Here is a 22,106-nt window from a genome sequence, read left to right as displayed (position 1 = left end):
GGGAGACATCTTTCTGATAAACCCGTCTGTCAGTGTCAACTGTACTGAAATAATGACATTATTATTAATTACATGAATGCCCTGGCTTTTAGTAAGGCAGACTGCCCAACTCAGTACTCTTCAAATTCCTAGTGTGAAGTTTCCAAAACACACCCTCATTAATTCATGAGCCACAAGCCAAGCTTCCAAAGAAATACAGTCATTTATTAGGAGCAACGTTCCACCAATTACTCCAGTGGTGTCAACTCTGATGTCATGTAATTTACAGACCCCCATGACTTTGTATCCTCCCCCTTCTCCCTGGGCATGTCATAAATCACATTGTCCAATGGACCACATTGGTGGGCTGTAAAAATCCCCCCCCTCCTGCTGACTCCGGTAACCTGGGATACTCTCTGGAGGAAGGCAGGCGTGGTAGGTCTTTTCAGTTGGGACAGCAAAGCAGCTCCATCAGTTCTCAACGCCCCCACACACACCCCACTTATGGCAACTTGAAAGCTTTGCAAATTGACACCTAGGTCTTGGAATGGCAGCCACAGAATGGTGGAATGAGAGAGTCCTATTTCTAGAGGCAGAATCCAGAGAATCAAGGGGGGCGTGTAGAGTTGTGTCGAGAGGAGATTATTGTTGTTCATTTACAGACAGAATCTTGCCAGATTAAAGCAAATCTCTGCATAGCAGCAGATATATAGTCTGTGAATTGAGAGGGAGGAACCATTTAAGCGCATCTCCTGCCCACCAGGCGTTCTGAGCTCAGCTGCTTCTTTGGCCGCTGAGAAGGAACCCCCCTTTCCTCTGACTCTAGACTATGTCCTATCCCACATCCCCCTTCCCCAAATTACAACCGACAGCCTCCATTTGAAAATATCCCACAAAAGGAATCCAATGTCCTGCTTGGGTTATTGCTTCAACACTGTCAACTTGTGTTCCCGTTGGGGTCATTTATCCCTAACATTCAACCAGCATCTGCCTTCCTGCAATTTTTCTCCCATAATCTTACAGTCTGGGGAGCCCCTCTTGGACTCTCCTCGCCAGGTCTTTTGAGTCGTCCTCCATTTCCCTGCTCAGTCTTCTCAAGACCGAAGGGGCTCATCCATCCACCCACCCACCCACCCACCCACCCATCCATCCATCCTTGTTCGTGGGGCTATTTTTAGACCCTTCCTCTGGTTGCCTCCGTCTAAACCAAATCCACTTTCTCTGTCCGAAATGGAGTGGCCATAGGTGGAAGCAAAATTTGTAGTAGGGTCTGTCCAAAGCAAACCCATCCTATCTGGAAAAAAGAATAACATAAGTCGTAGCTCTTCTTGGCTGCATCTGTTTACATATACATTTGGGGGTTTCCCCCCTGAATGGCCGCTCCATTCTTCTCTCCACCATTAGAACCCCACCCCCCACCCACCGTCTAGAAGTTCTTCCGTAGAAGTTCCGAGTCTACGGAGTGGGGCAGCATATAAATCCAATAAATCTAAATAAATCTAAATCTTCTGAGAAATTGGGGGGGGGGTCTATTATCTGGCTTGCATGAAATGGTCAATGCAGTGAAGCCATTCAATATTGCCCCTGCATCAGGTCAGGCCTTTGCTTGAACCTCTCCCAGCAACTCAAGCTAGTGCCTAGAAATAAATGAAGCAGCAGATAAATTCCGTGTCCTCCCAGATTCCAGAAACAAGCAGGCCTTCAGATTAAAACTGAGGTGGTCAGAATCAGGGCTATTTTGAGAAATTTGACCAAGTGCATTGCCTTTGCATCCTTTTTCAGTCCAGCATACTGCAAAAAAGCAACATTTCTTGGACAAAACGCTTGTCAATGCATTCTTAAGCCAATCTTATATTCAATTTATGTTCTGGGCACCCTTCCATCCAACTCTCCCATTATGTGATAATCCTATTTTTCTCTCGTGTGCAGCGTTGTGGCTGCTTGAGTTTGAGGGAAATGTCCATGTCAGTTAAAGTGAGTCGAACAAGAGAGAATGCAATTTTACTTTGAAACTTAGAAACGTATATACATATCATGGCTCTCTATGCAAATTTAATAGGAAATGTAAAAGGGGGGGGGGTGTTGGTGGTGGACTTGCAGGCTGTGTGCCCTAAAGGTTTGTTGGAGAGGATGGGGTCAAAAATATTGGATTTATTAAAGGGTCAGATCCCTTGGTTTCTAAGGAACGGGGTCTTCTTCCCTTACTTTGTCTGGACTGCAGGCTCCAACCAGGGACAACATGGACCTTTGCAGTTGAAGGCTTGGTTTCCAAAGGAAGCTAGTGGCCAAATTCTCCATCCCTGGCAGGTTGGTGGTGACACAACACGGACAGAACAGCAGCAGCACCGAAAGCCAGTCTGGCTCCCCATCAGCAAAATCCCACCCACCCAACTCGGTCTTTAAGCCCAGTGAACCTCTGTCCCGTTGGGGTGCCCACCAGCTTTGCCCAAGGATCCTTGCAGAAGGATAAAATACTGAGGGGGTTTTGATGGGGCCACCCGCAGAGAGCCCACGTTGGGTGTCTTGGGAGGTGGAGGCATCAAAGCAGCCTGTGGATTTTACTCTTCTCAGTTTTCACAGCTGCCATTTTTTTCGTTTATAAAAACGTTTACATATTTATGCTATATAGATATATATCTATATATTGAATGCACACATAAACCAAGCACTTTACTGGCACCTGTACATTTTCTTATTTTTGTTTTCTTCCTCCCAGTGGAGAATTTTTATGGCAGGTGTCCCACCCACCCCCACCCCCCCTGCGTTACAGTCCAGCTCTTGCATCCCAAAGCTATTTTTTTATGCTGAACCAAAGTAGACGGGTCAACTGCAGCCATGGCGACTCAATTCCCCCCCACCCGGTTTGATACAATGCAAAAGTAGAAAAGTGACGTTTTGGGCAGCTGAGCACACGGGGGGGGATCTGTGGCCCCTGGGCCATAGAAAGAGAAGACGGTGGTCTCTAGACGAAGGAAGGACGTTGTCTTCGATCCTCTTATGGCCCTGTGGATTGAGGTAGGTCGGCTAGGAGAGCCGAGTTCAGGTGGACCCGATAGAGGTGCAATGTAGTAAGAAGGTGACAATATATCCCAGCTTTTTATACTGTGTGCTACTCCAAAGTCAAGAGTTTAGCCATGTTTTATTTTTATAGCCTAGTATTGGTCCATGCCAAGTCCGAATGTGCGTAGATTCCACAGCCTCTGAGGTTGGCACCAGTTGTGTGTTCCCAGCCGTTCCCAGTTCGTAGCACTTTGTACACAATCAGAATTTATTGTTGATGGCAACAATAGTGAATAAACAGCAAAATCTGAAACAGCAACCACAACGGCTGTGCGTCTCATTCCAAACCAAGAGTGTTTCAGCCTCGCTTGTTCAAGCTCCTCTCAAGCCGAACTGGGCCGGGGGGGGAGGGCGGGGGTGCTCCCGGTTCCAACTGTTCTGTGTCAGTGACCCGCTGGTGATGCCACAACGCTGTTACCGAACCGGGTCAGTTGGTGCCGGACAGTGGGCACTGCCACCTTTCTCTCTTTCTCTGTCTGTCTCTCTCTCTCTCTCTCTCTCTCTCTCTCTCTCTCCGTCTCGCCCTTGAAGATGAGCCAGAAGACCCCCCCCCCAGATGAAACCATCCCGTGCCAAGACGGGCAGCCCATCAATTGGATTCATAAAAATTTGTAGAGGTCCCTTCAGTCCCATGAAGCTTCAGCCCCTTATTGTGGTTCACTGCCCTGCTCAGCCCCCCCCCTCAGAGAACAGACTGGAAACTCTCCACTAAAAGCCCACCGAAAGCCCAGGAGAGCCCCCCCACTCCCCCCAGAAGGCCCCTCGTGCCACCCCACTTGGGATTTGGGGCTTAGAAAACCCAGAGCTGCATCGCCTTTGATCTGATTTAGATTCAGTTCATAAAATCACCCCCCCCCAGTGCCCCCCCCGTCCCCTTGTCCTCTTTTATCTTTCCTTTTCACTTGTGTTTGTGCAAACTACTACTCTCCTATACATGTTTGACCAATAAGTGACATAAATAAAATTATGGCGTGACTGCAGTTGGAGCGCATGGCCATCGTCTGCCCACCTTCACTGAGCCCCCAAACTCCCACCCACCTGCCCCTTGGAGGCTCTGCAGAATCCCCCCCTCCCCCCCTGCCTGCCAGGACCGAGAGCCCCGGCCGGCCGGCCTTTGTTTCCCCTTTGTGACTCTGCATCCCTAAGGAGACGGGCAGCCTTGCCATGGCTACTGTGGGTGGTGTCAGAGGCGGCCGAGAAGGGGAAGGGGGGTCAGCCTGCCTCCTGCCTCCTCCCGGCTGGCCCAGCCATGCCGAAGAACGCCCTGGTCACCCTCCGCTACGGGCCTTACCGGAGCTGCGGGGTGGTGGAGCACCGGACTTTCCGCCTGGAGGGCCTGCAAGGTGCGTTGTGTGACAACCCCCCCCCCTGCTTCCTCTGAGAGAAGAGCGGTGCATAGCTACAGAGTCCAGCCCTGCTCAAGTGACCCTGGCCTCTAGATGGCCCCAGCTGTTCCCTCCTCCAGCTGTTTTGGAGGGGAAGCATGGGACCTTCATATCAAACCCAATAAATGAAGCAAGGGTCGTGCGTGGGACCCTCTTCTGGTGGAAAACAACCGTGGGGGGGGGTGTTTTGTGGTTGTCTGTCAAGTGTTTTCCTACTCGACACTTGGGGCTGTTTCCCGCTCTCTGTTCTGCTTGATCAGAAGGTGAAAAGCTCACAACTTTTTGCTCCCTGTGAGAAGAACATTTTCCTTCTGCACTGCAGCCCCCCCCCCCGGAGGATCTTGCAGGCCAGGCTGGTGTGCTTTGTGGGTGCTTTTAATACGGAAGAGAAGGCCGTTGTGATCAGCACAAAGATAGGCAAATACGACACATTTGCATCTTCCACAAAGCACCTGGTGAAACAATGGCCAAACAAACGTGTGTCCCGGAGGGTCTTACTTGCCGGGTCCAGGGAAAGAGCGCTCTGCCCCTCAGGGGCTGCTAGCAAAGAAAACACTGGCTCTGCAGGGTCAGCAGGGGAAAGTTCACTCGAACAGCCCCCCCCCCCCATTCATCCCACCTACCACTTCCACCTGCTTGGCTGAACTTGCAGAGCGAAGCAGGGCTGAAACTAGTCCAAACACGGCAGGGAAACCGCCATAAATTACACACACACTGTAGACCGAGGTTGGGAAACGTTCCTGGAATTAATGTGGGAGACACCAGTGCTTCTGTGTCGGTGCCACGGAAGGTCCACGGAAGACGCACGAAGCCCATGAAGGAAGTGGCCAGGGTCATTCCGATTCTTAGACTTCATTTTCCAACCCTTCTTGCTGACAAACTTTGAAAACAGATGTGTCTCTTATGTCAAAGACTCTGGATCTGCTTCACTTTTTATATCACAGAGGTGGGGTGGCACAGTGGTTAGAGCGCAGCACTGCAGGCTCCTTCTGCCGACTGCCAGCTGTGGTGCAGCAGTTCAAACCTCACCTCCGTCTCAAGGTGAACTCGGCCTTCCCTCCTTCCAAGGGGGGTCAAGTGAGGAGCCAGATTGTTGGGGGCAAATAGGCTGATTCTGTAAAAGGCCCGTGAAGCCGTATATAGGTCTGAGCCCTCAAAGCCAACACATCCTGCCCATAGTTTCCTGGCTTCACTTATAAGGGGAATCCATGCTTTTTCCTATAAGAACCACAGTTTTTACACAATCTGTATCTCATAACACGAATGGGATGGAAGAATGGAACGGAACGGAATATAGAATAGAATAGAACAGAACAGAATAGAATAACAGAGTTGGAAGGGACCTTGGAGGTCTTCTAGTCCAACCCCCTGCTTAGGCAGGAAACCCTACACTACTTCAGACAGATGGTTATGCAACATCTGCTTAAAAGCTTCCAGTGATGGAGCATTGACAACTTCTGGAGGCAACTTCTGTTCCATGGATTAATTGTTCCGACTGTCAGGAAATTGTTCCTTAGTTCTCGGTTGCTTCCCTCCTTGTTTAGTTTCCACCCATTGCTTCCTGTTCCACCCTCAGGTGCTTTGGAGAATAGCTTGACCCCAACTCTTCTTTGTGGCGACCCCTGAGACACTGGAAGGCTGCTCTCCGTCTCCCCTGGTCCTCCTCTTCGCCAGACCAGCCAAGCCCAGTTCCTGCGAGGGCTCCAGCCTCCCGGTCACCTCCGTTGCCCTTTGGGGGAAGTGAGAGATTGGGACGAGGAAACGGGCCCAATCCTTTCTCAGTTCTCTCCTCGCTATTTGTGGGGCACCTGCCCACTTAGGGGGCTCTCACTGTTTCCTGGCTGCCTTGAGCAGCTTCATTTGCCCTGCAAAGGAAATGCGGAATTCGATTATGGCTCCCACTGGACGGTCTAATTGGACCCTTCGTAATAACAGAAAACCTAATTGGCAGAGAGAGGCCCATAGGTTCATGGTTGTGTGAGTGGGCTGCAGGGTCACTGCATCACAGCTCACACGCTAATTTTGAGATACAGAGTTGCCCAAAGTTTTCTCGGTGAGGGAAACCAGACTCCACCTCCGCCGGCACATAGGAACCACACGGCTCAATAGACAAAGAGCCCAATGCAGCCTGACATGGTTTACACACAAATGCACAGAGTAAGATAATAGAAGGAGGGAGCTGATAGCAGCTCAGGTCCAGGAATCTGATGGACTTTTGACCTTCTTCGTTTCGGGGGCTTTTTCATCAAAAACATTGGGGAAATTTATGGATTTTTTGGCAATGCTTGTACCTAAATGGGCCCATAGGGCAGATCTGTCCAACCTGAAATTTTATCAAGGAACGTATATAAATCAATATGTGTAGGTACGCACGTATGCATGTGGGTGTGTCTTGTGTGTCTACACACACACACAAACTATGCCAGAGAGCAAGAGAGCCCTGCCAGCTGGGTGTGTCTGGGCCAGTCTCTCTCTCCCCCCCCCAACTTACCTCCCAGGGTTGTTGTTGAGGGCAAAGGAGGAGGAGGAGGAGGAAGGTGGGCTGGGTAACTGCAATCCAGGGAATAAAGTCCATATTTTACGTGGAAGCCAAGGAAAGAATCGTCCTGTGGATTCTGAAGCAATTCGGGAGAGCGTTGGGATCAGTCCCTGGAGAACCGAGAATTTTCTGATTAAAGAAAAAATCCCTTAAATTTCCCAATGCTGAACGTATCAGGAATGTGTCTTAAAGTTTAGGCTTTATCTCACCCCAGCAGCATAAACACAGTTAAAATGCAGAACGGGGGGAAAAAGCATTTATTAAACTTACTGAAAAGTATAATATAAAATTGTTACTGGCACCCAAAGACAACGGCCATCATACCTGCTCTGGCCTTATTCAATTATTTTTATGATCGCAGCAGCTGGGACTTTCTGGTGGACGCCATGGGGTCTGAGCCATTTTTTAAAGAAAGGATGTTGATGACCGCCTTGCAGCTGGCCCTCAGTTCAGCCAGGAGCCCTAACAGACCTCGCACAAACCCCCAAACGGCCGGAGGAACGGAATCGGCTTCCGTCTTCCCTGCCCTGGTTGCCACCCGTGGGGAAGGGAGGTTGTTCTCTTTCGAGCATCCGGTGTGTTATTTGGGGAAAGTGGAAGACAAGAGTGTCCTAGGCAGGGGGAGGGAGTGGCCGCCAGGGGGGGGGAGAGCTTGTTTTTTGCCTTCTGCTAATTGCAACAGGCCCATTAAGCCTCTCCAGAAAGCACTGAAGAAGACATCTCCTCAGGCATCCGTCTCTCCAGGTCTGCAGAACCCTTTGCCCAACTTTCAAGAGCCTCATTAACTGGGGTGGGGGTGGGGGGGTGTTTCCTGCTGCTGAAAGTTCCTGTCATTCACCAGGAAGCTATAGATTGCAATCCAGCCCTAGGAACGGGGGGGGGGGGCAGGGGGGCCCAGCAGATTTTGCAGAAAAAGGCTGAAGGGGACCCACCCTGCGAAGGAAGGAAAGCACCAGGTCATCTGCCTCTCCAAAAACACACACACACAAATTAAAGAGGAAATACCACGTCCAGCAACTTATTTATCTGTGTTGGGTCAGCAACCTTTGCCTTCTAATTCAGAGAAGCAGCCATCCATCCCGCTGCCTCGACCTACCGCCCTGGGCCCCTGTCCAGTCCTTCCAAGGGCCTGGGAGAGGCAGGTGTGGTCGTGTGATGGACAAAGCGGCATCCTGGCGTGATGGAGGCTGTTCTGATTCAAGCGGCCTTTGGCAGTTTTATCGTGAGGGTGAATCTGTGCTCCGACCAGTGGTGCTCTGAGAACTGAGACTCTGGCGTGCGCTGCCTTTGCATGCTTCGTTCCGCTTCTCTTTGCGGGACTCTCGTCCTCATCCCCACTGTTCTGGTCAGTCGTGGGAGGCCCCTCGGGAGGCCCTGCAGTGTCAACGGCCTTGGGAACGAACCCCCTTTCCTGCCTTCTTTCCCTGCAGCGGTCTTAAAAGAAGACGGGCACCGCGTTGTCCTGGAGGAAACCCCCGACTGGAATGACGTGCAGCTGATTGTGAACGGGGAGACCGTCTTCCAGTGCAACATCAATGATTTGGACTTTGGTAAGTGCCAGGGAGGGGGCATCCACGTGGGCTCCAGGGGGGCCAGAGGCCGGTGGCTAAGGAAGGCCCCAGGCCCAGATCCCCCACGGGAGTCTGCCAAGGATGCCCCTCTGTGAATCTCCCCCACCCACCCGCCCGTCTCTCTCTCTCTCTCAGGAGGAGATGGGAAGTTGGACCCTCTTTGCCAAGATGCCCGAGAGGCCGTCTTGAAAGCCTACTGAAGATTTGCCCTCTTCTCTTTTCTCACCAAGGAAGGCAAAAGAAGGGGGGTGTTTGGGGGGCTCCTTTTCTATCTACCCTGATGTCAGAGCAGCAGAAGTCTCCCATTCACTAATCACCTGTTTTATCATCCAATATTTGGGACCTTTTTGTCCTAGTCCCTTTTTTTCTCTCTGCTCCTTCTTGAATTCTTCCGGACCTTTTAAAATTAGAATTTTAAGAATTCTTTTTTAGTACATTAATTGGACAAACTATTGTTATGTATTTTGCTATATGTTGTGAGCTTCCCCGAGTCCACAGAGAGAGGAGGCATACAAGTCCAATTAAAATAAAAAATAAATAAATAAACTGCCTTCCCGCTGTGCACTCCCACTATATATACTGTGTGTATATATATGTATGTATAGTGAGAGAGAGAGGGCTGTGGGCTACGAGACGGGTGGCCGATAAAGTCTCAATGACCCATATACATAAGATAAAAGGATTTGCATCTGGCTCCCTGCTTGAAGTCCTTGAAAGGTTCTAAGTTTCCCTCATCGATCCAGGACGGTCGGTGTATTCCGGGGAGCAGGGATTCCTGTAAGTGCATGAAGGGAGACTTCCAGGGCCGGATTGCAAGCCCAGCCACCCCCTCCCCGCTTGTTTCGTCTCCTCCCGTGAGGCGCCTCTGCCCGCCAGGTGAGCTCAGGATGGACGAACATCTCACGTCTGTCGAACTAGCATAGCTCCCCATGCAGAACAGGATCCCCAAGAATCTCCAACAGCAGTGGAAACGTAGCAGTGCTGCTAAATGCGAAGCTATTTGTGATCCAGGTGGCGGTTGTCCCAAAGGTGCTTTCTCCCAGAATGAAAATGGATTTTCTTCTCATCCAAGGAGCGTCTTCATTTCTGACCTGATGCCTTCTGGGAAAAGCAGCTCTGGGGCTTTGCGGGATCAGCCTCTCTCTCTCCCCCCCCCCCGGAAGGACGTTCGGACAGGGGACGGAAGGCCCCTTGCTGACCCTCTGGGGAATCCGGAGGGGCCCTTAAAACAACCTCTCCTCGCTTGAGAGCTGACCCGGGCGGGAGAGGAGGGACTCATTGGTGGTGGTGCAGGGAGCCTCCCTTGAGGAGTCCCGTCCAGCCTCCCCCTTGGACTTCCACCGACGGGACAGAAGGAGGCCAGGATTTCAGGAGGAAGGCCCACCAACACGAGGCAGGGAGGCCCCACGGGTGCTGCACAGAATAAGGACACGTGGGCCTGTACTGACCGGGTAAAAGAAGCCTGGGCATAACCACCAAAAACAGATAAACGGGCCCCCTCCCCCCCCCCCGGACTGGCCCCAGACAGACGACGTTTGGGGTGGGTTTTAAAAGATTGTGAGTCGACCACTGAGAAAATGGGGAGCCTGAGTATCACGGGAATCATAAAGAATTTGTAAACTTTTACAAAATAAAACACACTAATTTCCCACTTATTTGTAACTTTTCTTTAAAATGGACAGAAGGTTCAGACAATAAATACCTGGGAAACCTACGACACTACTTTCTCCCTTCTAAAAGAGGGTGGGGGTGTCCGTGAGTCGGTGCCAATACAGCCATTTGTGGCCTCCCAAAGCCCCCCTCCCCCCGTGTCCCATTCTTTCGAAAAAGGGGGCTGATTTTTGTACAAAATGGGACACGGGGGATGCAGAGGGATTGGGGTGGTCTGCAGGGAACTCCTGGGAGATGGGCAAAAAACAGGCTGTGGCTCACACAAATGGGGGTGGTTTCCCCATCCCCCCCAGCCCGAAGGAGTTTCCTGCAGGCCCCCCCAAACCCTCTGCAGCCCCCTCCCCATTTTATACAAAAGACGGGTAAAAAACAGGTCCATTTTTCACAAAAACGGTGTGCACGGGGGGGGTCCTGGGGGGCTGGGGAGAACAGAAACCTTTTTTTCCTTACTTGCCTCTTTGAAATCCTGGTGCGTCTTATAGCCTGAAAGATTCTGTAACTTCGTTGTAGTTATGTGGGTATAAAAAATTAAAACTAAGTTCCTTCAAAAGACATTTTCTGTCTCCCAATTCTCCCGAGAGTAAAGTGAAAAGGCCTCAAACCAAGTCAAACTACAGGTGGAACCACAGCAGCAGCAGCAGCAACAACATAAATCCAATGAATGAAGAACTGAAGTATAAAAGGGGCAAATGAAGACAAACAGAAATGTATAATTGTGTGTATTTTGTTAAGAGTTAAGGTATAGGTGTGGGTGCATTGTGGAGAAAAACCACAAAGGCTTTATTAAAAATCTTCAAGGCCCACCGAGAGGGCCTTCCTTGTGACCTATGCACGGACCCTGGCTGTTGTCTCTGCCCCGTCCGGTGAAAAGCCTCTTGAAGGAAAAGGCCGAATGCTTTTGCCATATCGCAGCTTTCTACAGGCTCCGAAGTGTCCACAGCCATTGGAGTCAAATATGGGCAGACGATTTCTGACGCCTCCTGTTTTATTATTCTTACGATTACAATACAATACAACACATAAGGTTGGTCAGCTCTCCTGGCCCTATTAATATATCAAGACCATCATACCTGTACCCGTGAAAACCTACGAAAACATATATCTATATACAGTATCTGTATACCTGCCTTACCTCTGCACCTTTTTCACTCAGAAACCTTTGGTGCCAATTTTGTGGATTCTGGTGACGACACACACAGCAAGGGTCTGGTTTTCTCCCAGCACACGCTCCTCAGGAGGAACCTGGGGGCCTGAAGCAGGATTCTCCCTAAATCTACGATGTCCACAGGAGGTTAACAAAGGAGGAGGAGCGACCCCTAGAAAGGCTGGCCGAGTCTTAGAAACACCAGGCTTCTCTCTCTCTCTCTCTCTCCCTCTGCGAAGAGGGCGCAGCGCTGCACTTCTTAAAGCCAATGAACAGAACCGGACGTTGCTTCTAACATGGACAGCCGACCTACAGCCGGCCTGGGCATCTTACTTCCCTGCCTAAAACGCCGAAACCGCCTCAGCTAGCCTCCACTCCCCTTTCACCAGGACAGCCTCCCTTCCACAAACACACACGCACGTGCCCACATCCTGCTGCACAATGGCGCAAGGGGGGCCCAGGCGAGGGTCAAAAGGTCTTCCCTTCAAAGGCCTCCAGGTTGAAGGCCGTGTCCAGAAACCTTCGGAGTGAAACCAGGTGGGTGTTTTTGTTGCCTGTGGCTGGAGCAGCAGCTGGTTCCCGGCCGACGTACCTGAAGGGACACGAGGAAGTGAATCAGAGGTTTTCCCTGGAGAAGGTGTGGAAAGAATAGTGACCCCAACATTTCCGATGAACGGACGACTCTGCGGGAGAGAGCCCGCATCCCCACCTTACACGAAGGGGCGAGACGTTGACCCAGCTCTAGGAGCAGAGTGGGTCTCTCAGAGATCTCCCCTCCAGAAACCTCCCAGATCTCCACTGTGGATCCCCCCATGGGGTCTATTTAGGTTCTGCGAGGGTCCACTGACCAGCTTCGGAGAAAGGCAACTCGTTGGCTGAAGGTGCTTCATGCACGGTCAACCCCAGGCCCCCCGAGTGACTTTCAGGGGGAGGGCAGTGGGGGTGGGTGGGGCCTTGTTACCAGATGGGCCGGGCGTGGTTGACGATGGTGCGGAAGCGAGGCTTGACGTAGTCGTAGTAGCCGATGTTCTTGTGCTCTTCCTGGCACCAGACCAGCTCCGCGGCCGCGTACTTCTTGATCTCCTCTTTCAGCAGGTCGAAAGGAAACGGAGAGATCTGGAGGGGGGAACATCCAAGCGACCCTCTGAAAGGTGCCCCCTGGTGCACCTGCGCCCCCCCCCCCCCGTTCCCCACAGGCTTCACTATGGCGTCTCCCATGCACACCCACCGATTCTTCCCGCCTGACTGCAGCCCCACAGGTTCAAAACCTCGCAGGCCGGATGGCTTGAAGGGGGGCGGCCCTGGCACTCCAGAGGGCGAGGAGAAATAATGCTCTCCCCCCCACACACACACTACACACACACACACACACACACCCATCAGATTCATCAACCGTGGAGTTACAGCCTTACTACTCTGATATGGCGGAGGTGCAGCTTTCTCTGATGGGTTTTGCATCAGTGCAAATATCTGCAGCTACTTTCACTCGCTATATATTTCTTAAATTTCACTATTATGAAATGACACCGCCAAAATTAAACCCCTTGGGGCCTCCGTATTCTGAGAGGAAGGTGGCAGCTGTCATTTGTTTTCAATACCGATGCTCCCTAACGGGATGACATTTAAATAGCTCAGCTGATCAACATCAAAATAACAATATTAGTTCTTGGTTCATGAACCACATGTATATTTTCCGGAATAATTTCAGCTCAAGGAGGAATCACAGGCGCCTCCGTTCAAAAGCCGATCTCAATTATTATTGTGTCTTTCTTTTAATCTACAGCATGCAAATCCTCTCAGGTAAACACGGGGCTGCTCGGACCCTCCACGGTTCCCTGCACTACTGGCCAATGCCACAAAGCCACCACAGAGCAGAACGGAGCCCCTTTGACCCCCGGGAGACGCCAGTGGGTCTTTTAATGCGCAAGGGGAGTGAAACATCGCAAGGGACAAGGAGAGTCACAACAAGGAGGCCAAGGAGTGATAATACGACTAAGACTTTGTGGAGGGGAGGGGGCTCTGTAACTCCCCTGATACACGAGGTGCCCTCACTCGGGGGCTGTTTTGGGCTCGGCCTCCACTGTCACCCTCAGCACAGCTTTGGCCTGAGCACATTGAAGGAGCGCGCGCACTGGAATGAAAGCTGTCCTGGCGGTCACAAGGGAAGCCCAGCTTAAAACAGGGCCTGGTGGAATCTCCAGGCAGAATACCACTATCTCTCTTGTTTCTGTGTGTGAATTTTTTCCTGCAATATATATATATATATGTAATGAAATCCCACCTGCTCCAACCGGACGATGGCCACGGCCTTCTCCAGGTCTTGGTTCTTCCTTTCCTTCACCAGGTCATAATAGACCTTCCCGGTGCAGAAGATCACCCGGTCCACATCGCCAGGAGCCTCGGTGGCCACCCCTCCCTCGGCAATCACCCGCTGGAACCTGGTACCTGGGGGCCACAACACACAAGGCGGTCGGACTCTGGAACCCAAAGGGGGCACACTGAGCGTGGTTCGGAGGAGGAGGACGGTGCCCCTCGTTCATGCTTTTCTGCAGGTAGCCAAACCCAAGTCCCCCGAGGGCCGCGTCTGGGCCCCAGGGGGTCCAGGTGGGCATGGTTGGGGTGGGCGTGGCCAGCTCAGCACCCCTCGCGTCAGGGGCACCTGTGGGGAACCCGCTGCCTCTTGCTGCTCTCGGCCAGTGAAAGTGGGGCTCTGTGGCCACCGGCCTGTCTTTGGCGGTCTCCTGGGCAGCCCTCGAGGGGGCCAAGCCAAAGCACCCCGAGGGCCGGATCCATCCCCCTGGGCAGGCAGTTGGGGGGGGGCCTTGAGTTGGAGGACACCCTCGTTTTAGGGGCAGGGCAGTGCAGGAAGCGAGGAGGAGGCGAGTATGCGGGTGAGGTCCAGATCCCCAGGCATCCCTGCCTCCAAGACCCCTCCTGCCACACACCTCCCAGTGGCCTTCCCCTTCGGCCAGGCAGACTCGGCCGACCCACCCCTCCTCAGCGTACAGGTGGCCTTCCTTCATTCTACATATGCGCTGGCGGTGGAATCTACTTGCCTTCCCTGCCGCTTGGAAGCGTGCGCTTTGCCCGTGCGCAGAGGGTTCAAAGAGGGGAAACGGTGACGTCTGGGCTGGTGGGGGTGGGGGGCTGCCCCCTGTTCTCTTAAACCCTGCCTTGTAGGTGTGCTACAGGGACGCCTCAACCAGGCCGGGACGGGAGCATCTCAAACCCCACTCCCACCCCCGGGTCCAGGCTGATAGGTTCTCTTAATCTCTCTCTCACACACACACCCCTGCACGGGGTCACCTTTTGTTTTTCGCGGGCCAAAGGCCAACGTAAGCCGGAATGGGGAGTTCTGAGAGTTGAGGTCCACACATCTGCGTACACACGTGCAAGATTAAACACACCTGTAAGATGCCCTGGAGGTATGTAGTGTATGTTTAATCTTACAGAGAGACGGGTGTGTTGGCTTAATGCGCCACCCGCACAGGGCAGGAAGCCTGAACGGCCAGAGGCTCCGGCCGCCTCCCCTGAGGGACCGGGGGCATCGGCGGCTGTGATTCCAGAGGCCGCGTCTGTCAGACGAAGAAAGCGAAACAGGCCAATCTCACCTGGCAACATCTCATCAAAGCCGGACTTTGCGTCTGGGTGTCTCAGCAGGGACTTTGGGGTGAAGATAATCAGCTGTGGAAGCATCAAAGCCTTTAGTTCGTCCCCAGAGTCGGTGCGTGGTTCCCAGTGTGTTCAAAGAAGCATCGCGTCAGAGGTCAAGTGACGGGTGGGGCCGTAACAGAAAACGTCCCTCTGCCCCTCCCTTAGCTTTATTATTTTATTATTTGGATTTGTAGGTTAAGCCGGGTCCTGCTCTTCGGTCAAGAGTCCTGCCACTCCAGCGCCTGCCACTCGGTTGTTTTTAAGGATTGCTCACAGGGAGCCTCCCAAAGGGCCTTTCATGAATCACGGCCCCCCCACCACAAAAAATAAAAGAATAAAAGATAATGATAATGATAATGATAAAAAAGAACTAACGCAAGGCTTTGTGGAAGCTTCCAAAAGGGCTTCCACCAAAATACAAGACTGACCCCAGGAAACTCCAGGTGAGGGGGGGAGAGAGAAAAAATATCTCTGAGAATCGGATCCTTCGCCCCTTGGGGTCCCTGGCCCACTCGGGACCACCCGGATCCCCTGCAGACGGTGGGGAAGAGCCGGGCCCGAATGGGGGGATCCACACCCACCTTCAAAAGGGGCAGAGGAACAGACTCCGGGAGAGGAAGGGCCCCCCCACCCGGCCAGCGCCTCTGCTGCCCCCCCCCCGTGAAGACAGAAGGGGATGGTGTGACCCTCCGCCCCCGAGGCACTGACACCGTCACAAGTGTGAGTCGGTTGCCCAGTGTCTGGCTACACAAGTGTGGAAAGTGGCCACGGGTGACATTTTTCAGGCAGTCCTCAACTTAACCACAGTCCATTGAGGGACCGCACATTTGAGTTGTTAAGGTGAGGACGGCCTGTGTAGTGTCCTCCTCGTTTCCATCCTGCCGGTCACTTCTGTTAGTCTGGCCCTCTCTCTGGCCATCCTTGGCCATCGGTGGTTTGTGGCATGCAATTGGGGCGCTGTGGTGGCGCAGTGGCTGAGGGGGTGCGGTCATGCCGTTAATTCTGCTGCCAGGCTCCAGGTCGACCCTCGGCCTTCCCACGTCCTTCCCAGGTGGGTCAAGTGAGGACCCCGATGGTCGGGGGGGTCAAGAGCGCCTGGAGGGGGCTGGGGAAGCACCCTGAAGCGGCAGACAAGGCCAAAGCGCTGCTGCCACTGGGCTATGACAGGCGACACTTTCGCGGCCAGTGCGGGCAGTTCCGGACTTACCGGTTTCCTGAAGGGCAGCAGTATCTGCCGTCGGAGGACGTGGAAGTAGCTGGCCGGCGTTGAGCAGTTCACCACGATCCAGTTGCAGTCGTAGAGCTGAGAGACCTCAAAGTCGTCTGTGAATTGCTGGGGGGGGGGAGAGAAGGGGGCTCAGGTTCTCTTCCCGAGGGAGGGGCAGGGAGGGAGGGTCCTCGGGTGACGAAAGGCAGCCCTGCCTCCAAGGCTCCTCTCAGTCCGGGGGTCCTCAGGTGCTCCCCCCCCGGGACCCCCCACAAAAGGCAGAGAAACACAGGCTCCCCCTGACAAAGAGCCCTGCTTTGTGCTTGTGTCTCTGCTCCGTTGTGATGAATGTCAACGTAACCATTTAGGAAAACAAACTCCACATTCTTCCAGGTAGCAGCAATGTTGTGTACAAACAGGGGGGCCTATAGGTAGGGTCTTTAGTCTTAGGGTCCTCTGGTCCCACCAGGGAAGACCACTCTACTCTGAGCAACCAGTCATGAAACTATATACGTATATATTTCCAATATTGGGGGTCCCCTGCCCCCAAAGTGCCAGTTGTTAGGAAGGTGAACAAACCCAGTGAATTTTCCTGATACATTTGTAAAATCTGAATATTTCCGCCAAGGTTTTCTGGATAAATGTAAGGACCGAAAATACTAAAACTGTGGGCTCTGCATCACCTGTTGTGGACCTGCTCAGAGAGACCATCTGACTGGCGGCTATTGTCAGGCCGAGGCCACGTTAACAGGGATCTCACGCCTGCCCCACACTTTGTACCCTTCTCCTAGGCATCTCCTATTCTGGGGAAACGGGAGGGGGATTGTTTGAAGTTGCGGGGGTGCAGCCATAACACAGAAAGCCAAGGTCATCCTTTGTCTCTGCACCTGAGCGGAAGGAGATGGGCGGATCCACACGGGAGGGCAGCAGAAGATGGTGGGGCTTGTGGGTGGGGGTGGGGCCAGGACTCGAACTTTCAACTGGGGGGGGAAACCCGGGAGATTTCAGATTTGGGAGCCACCCAGAGGGGCCAACAAGGCTCAGGCAATAAGCTGCAACTCTGAGGAATCCTTTGCCTGGGACTCTGATCTGATCCTGGATGCTGCCAGGGGCCTGACACCAAGGAGGCCCCGTTGGCTGCAAATGGTGAATATTGATTGGCCAGGCCCATTTTATATTTTATTTATATTTTGCTAATATGAGGCGATCCTAATTGTGATTTCAATGATTTCCTAGCAAAGGAAGCTTGCAATGACTATATTTGAGCCCTTGGAGAGGGGCGGCATACAAGTCTAGTAAATAATAATAATAATGATAATGATAATGATAATGATGATAATGATAATGATAATAAAAATAAATAATAATGATAATGATAATGATAATAAATAATAATGATAATGATAATGATAATAATAATAATAATAAATAATAATGATAATGATAATGATAATGATGATAATGACAATGATAATGATAATAATGATAATGATAATAAATAATAATGATGATGATAATGATAATGATAATAAAAATAATAAATAATAATGATAATGATAATAAATAATAATGATAATGATAATGATAATGATAATAAATAATAATGATGATGATAATGATAATGATAATGATAATAAATAATAATGATGATGATAATGATAATAAAAATAATAAATGATAATGATAATGATAATGATAATGATAATGATAATGATAATAATAATAAATAATAATGATGATGATGATGATAATGATAATGATAATGATAATAAATAATAATGATAATGATAATGATAATGATAATAAAAATAATAAATAATAATGATAATGATAATAAATAATAATGATAATGATAATGATAATAAATAATAATGATAATGATAATGATAATAATAATAAAAATAATAAATAATAAATAATAATGATAATGATAATGATAATAAATAATAATGATGATGATAATGATAATGATAATGATAATAAATAATAATGATAATGATAATGATAATAAAAATAATAAATGATAATAATAATGATAATAAATAATAATGATAATGATAATGATAATAAATAATAATGATAATGATAATGATAATAAAAATAATAAATAATAAATAATAATGATAATGATAATAATAATGATAATGATAATAATAATAATAAATGATAATGATAATGATAATAAAAATAATAAATAATAAATAATAATGATAATGATAATAAATGATAATGATAATGATAATGATAATGATAATAAAAGTGCAGAGGTGTTTTCTTTCCACTGTCAAAAGCTGGTGTGCTTAACCCACCAGATAAAAGTCCACACCTTGGCTTCTTCTATTTTGAGTGGGGGCTGAGGACCCAAAGCCAGCGATGGACAGGAAGCATCACTACTAAGCGGGAGGGAAGGGCCGGGGGGGGAGAGGCAGAGGGTCCATCCGGGAGCCTACTTACAGGGAAGGCATCGGGGTCATCATTACTCATCTGGAGGAACCTCTCCGGCCTGGCGGACGAATGCTCCGGCCCCTGGGAGTTGCAGCGTTGGAAGGGAAACAAGTTTAATTCTCCACCCTTGGAATCCAAATAAAAGAGCGCATCATACAAAACCAGCCGCTACCAAGGACCGCGTGGTGTGGACGCTGGTCCCGGAAGGTGTTTCAACAGTAGAAACCCTGCTTGAATCATGGCATGGGTGGACACCACCTGATCCCGACAGCTGAGCGAAGCCCCAGCCTCCACCGCCCAAGCTGTCCGGGCAGATTTAGAAGCCCATTACTCTGTGTGTGTGTGTGTGTATTACAAGGGTGGGACGCTTTCGGCCTCCACAAAATCTCCCCGCATGGAGACCTACTAGAGTGGACGGGGGCTTATTCGTGGGCGTATATATTAAATCCCCTAAAAATGTTTCCCATCTTCTTCACGGATGTTTTCATCCACACTACAGGAGAAGCGTGGAAGGCGTGAGGATTGCTGCACCAGGCCAGGGAAGTGGACGGTCCAGTGGGCCTCCAGGGCCTCTTCTAGCCCTGCTGCTCTACGGACCCACCCCAGGCAGGTGGGACGCCCGAGAGTAGGGTTGGAAGGGCCCCCGGAGGACCCCCCTCCTTGAGCTCCATGGCCACGGAAAGAGGAAAAACAAGAGCGAGAGAGTCGGAAGGGAGGTTCGAGCGGGAGGCACCACAGAGGCCACGGCTGGGGAACCTTTTCTTCCTCGGCTGCCAAAGACCTTGCGTCCACACATGCACGAGCGCCCACACCCACAATTCCGTGTCTGGGGAGGGCGAAAACAGCTTCCCCTGCCCCCTGCGGGGCCCCTGGAGGCCGATCATGGCCCACTAACCAACTTCTGGTGGGCCCGGGAGGCTCGTGCTTCGCCCTTCACCAAAGGATTCCCTGGAGCGGGAGGGGGGTAGAAAAGCCCTCCCACCCTCCCCACCCTCCCCAAGAGGGGCTCTACGAAAGCCAAAACGCCCTCCCAGAGCCCCTGTGCCAGCCAAAGCCCAGCACGGACCCTGAAGCTGAGCTCGCGTGCCAGCAGACGTAGCTCCGCGTGCCCCCTGTGCCAGCCGTGCGTGGGTTCGCCCACCCCTGACGCAGGCCGTCTCAGACAAAGGGTGGCCCCGCTGGGCCCTTCTTAAAATCCTCCTATATTTAAAAGCATCTATAAATGGGGGGGGCAAGGACACAGGGGGGGGGATTCCTTCCAAAGCTTCAGGAGGGGCAGGAGGCCTACCATTCCCTCCATCCCATGGGGCAGGAGGAGGACGATGCCGTTGTGGCGGAACCACTTGGCCTGGCCGGAGCTGATGAACTGGTCGATGATGCACTGGGCCGTGTTGTGGAAGTCGCCAAACTGGGCTTCCCAGCACACAAGGGCGTTGGGACTGGACATCGCAAAGCCAAGTTCAAAACCTGGGCAGGCAAGAAAGCAAGAAAGGAAAAGGGGGCAGTTAAACACACACACACCCCGTTGCCCCTGCGGGAATTCAGGGAGCCCCCCCTCCCCCCCTTCAAGGGAGACCAGGAAATCAGACGAGACGTCATCAAACCACCTGCCACCTGCCGAACAATGTCAAGGGGCGACAATAACAACACAATAACAGCCGTTGCACCAAAGATGCCAAGCTATACAAAAATGTATTATATTAATTACAAATAATGTATATTCAATTATAAATGATTTGATTTGATTTGACCTGTGTGCCACCCAACCCCAGGGGACTCAGGCCCACCCATGAAGGGCCCCCACCCCCCTGCTATAGGTCGCATCGAAGCACAAGGGCTCGAGCAACGTCACCAACAAAATCGTATACAAAGCGTTTGAGATTGGAGTAGGGCAAGATACAATATAATTTAATACATACAGATATAAAATAGAATAAAGTGACACAAAATGATATTCCAGTGGCTCGACACCCTCACAATCTACCCCATTCAGCCCCAGGTGTGCAGATCGCCCTTTTGTTCAAGTCCTGGTGTGGGGGTCCCCAGGGGCCCCTGGTGTGACGGAGGGCCTCGTTTCGCCCTTCTATGGCCTTAAATTCTTTGGCCAGCTCTCTGTTTTCTTTTATTCTTCTGAAATGGCCGCCTGTTATGCAAGAGGGCTCCTGCGAAGTTTGTGCCTCTGGACACTCGGACGTGACCTGGGGGGGTGGGGGGTGTTTGCCCGTCTCCGTTCCATCAACTCTGCACCGGGGGGGGTTAGTTGGACGCTCTAATGCTGGACGCTCTAAATCCCCAGTTCAGCTCTAAGTGCTGCAGCCGAAGTCCTGGGATCTGCACCCAGAACACCCCCCCCCCAAAGGCTGGGAGTGGGGCTGAGTGCAGAGCCCCTGCTCCAGAGGGGGGCACGGAGGGGCAACCCCAGCTTTCTACAATCCGTGGGGTAACGGGGCCTCCGTAAAGCTTTCAGCAGTTCAATCCAAAGGAGCCTGTGCTTTTAAATGGCCCATGACAAGGCCGAGCCATTGGTCTTTGTGCGTCCTGTGTAGCTGTGGTGGACGATGCCTTCAGATAAAAAAAGGAACGTATCCCTGCCCCCCTCCTCTTTCTCTCCTCCGCTGCCCCCCAAGCTGTCTTTTCCCAAAGGCTTGGGCTGGAAGAGGTCACCAGGTTGGCCAGGGTACTGTAGGCATTGCCCAGTAGGACTTCAGCCTCAGAGGGAGGGAGGGAGGATGCCCTGTGTGTGTGTGTGTGTGTGTGTGTGTGTGGAGGGGGCAGAGGGGGAACTTGCCACATTTGGGAATGAAACTAAGCTGGCAGGAAGAGCCCGCACCCCAGGCGAGAGGATCCGGAGGGGGGAGGGGGGGAATGGAAGGTTTTTCTGCATTGTCCTTCCCTTGCCCTGACCACCAAGCCCTGACCACAGAACCCGGTAGTAGGGAAAAATTGGACCTGAAACCTGAGCCTGTCCACCAGCCCCCATGGGGTTCAACGTCCGGCCCTTAGATAAGACAAACCACACGTGGTGCTCTTACAAACGGGCGAAACTGGGCTCGAGGGCGGCAGCTGTCCGAGGGACCCAATGGGGCAACCGATGAAAGAGGAGCCAGCCAGCCCTGGGCAGAGGCGGCCACGGAGGCCAACGCAGCCCCAAGACCACGTGAGGCCCCAATGCCGCTCTGCAAAGCCTTAGCAAGACCACAGCTGGAGTATTGCATCCAGTTTTGGTCACCACACTGTAAAACCAGATGTTCAAAGAAGGACAGCCAAGGTGGTGGGGGGGATAAAGCATACGAAGGGCGGCTGCAGGAACCGGGCACGGCCAGTTTAATGAAAAGGAGGACCAGGAGGGGAATGGACATGATAATAAAAGTCTTCCAATACTTGGGGGGCTGCTACAGAGAGGAAGAGGGGGTCAGGCCATTATCCCAGGGACCTGAAGGCCAGACAGGGA

General features: G+C 51.5%; 2 protein-coding genes across 2 annotated transcripts in view; one reads left to right on the top strand and one right to left on the bottom strand.

The window, feature by feature from the left end:
* The first annotated feature begins 4,218 nt into the window (after positions 1–4,218).
* C5H10orf53 (chromosome 5 C10orf53 homolog) lies at positions 4,219–10,185 on the top strand. Its single transcript, XM_070751895.1, has 3 exons — positions 4,219–4,382; positions 8,394–8,513; positions 8,670–10,185. Exons 1-3 carry the CDS (start codon positions 4,289–4,291, stop codon positions 8,732–8,734), a joined length of 279 nt encoding a protein of 92 aa, XP_070607996.1. The 5' UTR covers positions 4,219–4,288; the 3' UTR covers positions 8,735–10,185.
* Positions 10,186–11,172: 987 nt separating this feature from the next.
* Positions 11,173–22,106, bottom strand: part of OGDHL (oxoglutarate dehydrogenase L) — a 43,285-nt gene continuing 32,351 nt past the window's right edge. The window contains 7 exon segments of the mRNA XM_070751896.1: positions 11,173–11,941; positions 12,311–12,465; positions 13,631–13,794; positions 14,961–15,033; positions 16,211–16,336; positions 18,665–18,736; positions 19,944–20,122. Coding sequence (XP_070607997.1) covers positions 11,818–11,941; positions 12,311–12,465; positions 13,631–13,794; positions 14,961–15,033; positions 16,211–16,336; positions 18,665–18,736; positions 19,944–20,122 — 893 coding nt within the window. The 3' untranslated portion in view covers positions 11,173–11,817.

The sequence above is a fragment of the Erythrolamprus reginae genome, chromosome 5 (genome assembly GCF_031021105.1).
Source record: "Erythrolamprus reginae isolate rEryReg1 chromosome 5, rEryReg1.hap1, whole genome shotgun sequence".
Taxonomy (NCBI): domain Eukaryota; kingdom Metazoa; phylum Chordata; class Lepidosauria; order Squamata; family Dipsadidae; genus Erythrolamprus; species Erythrolamprus reginae.
The sequence above is the reverse complement of the archived record's forward strand: the minus strand, read 5'-3'. Positions and strand labels throughout refer to the sequence as shown.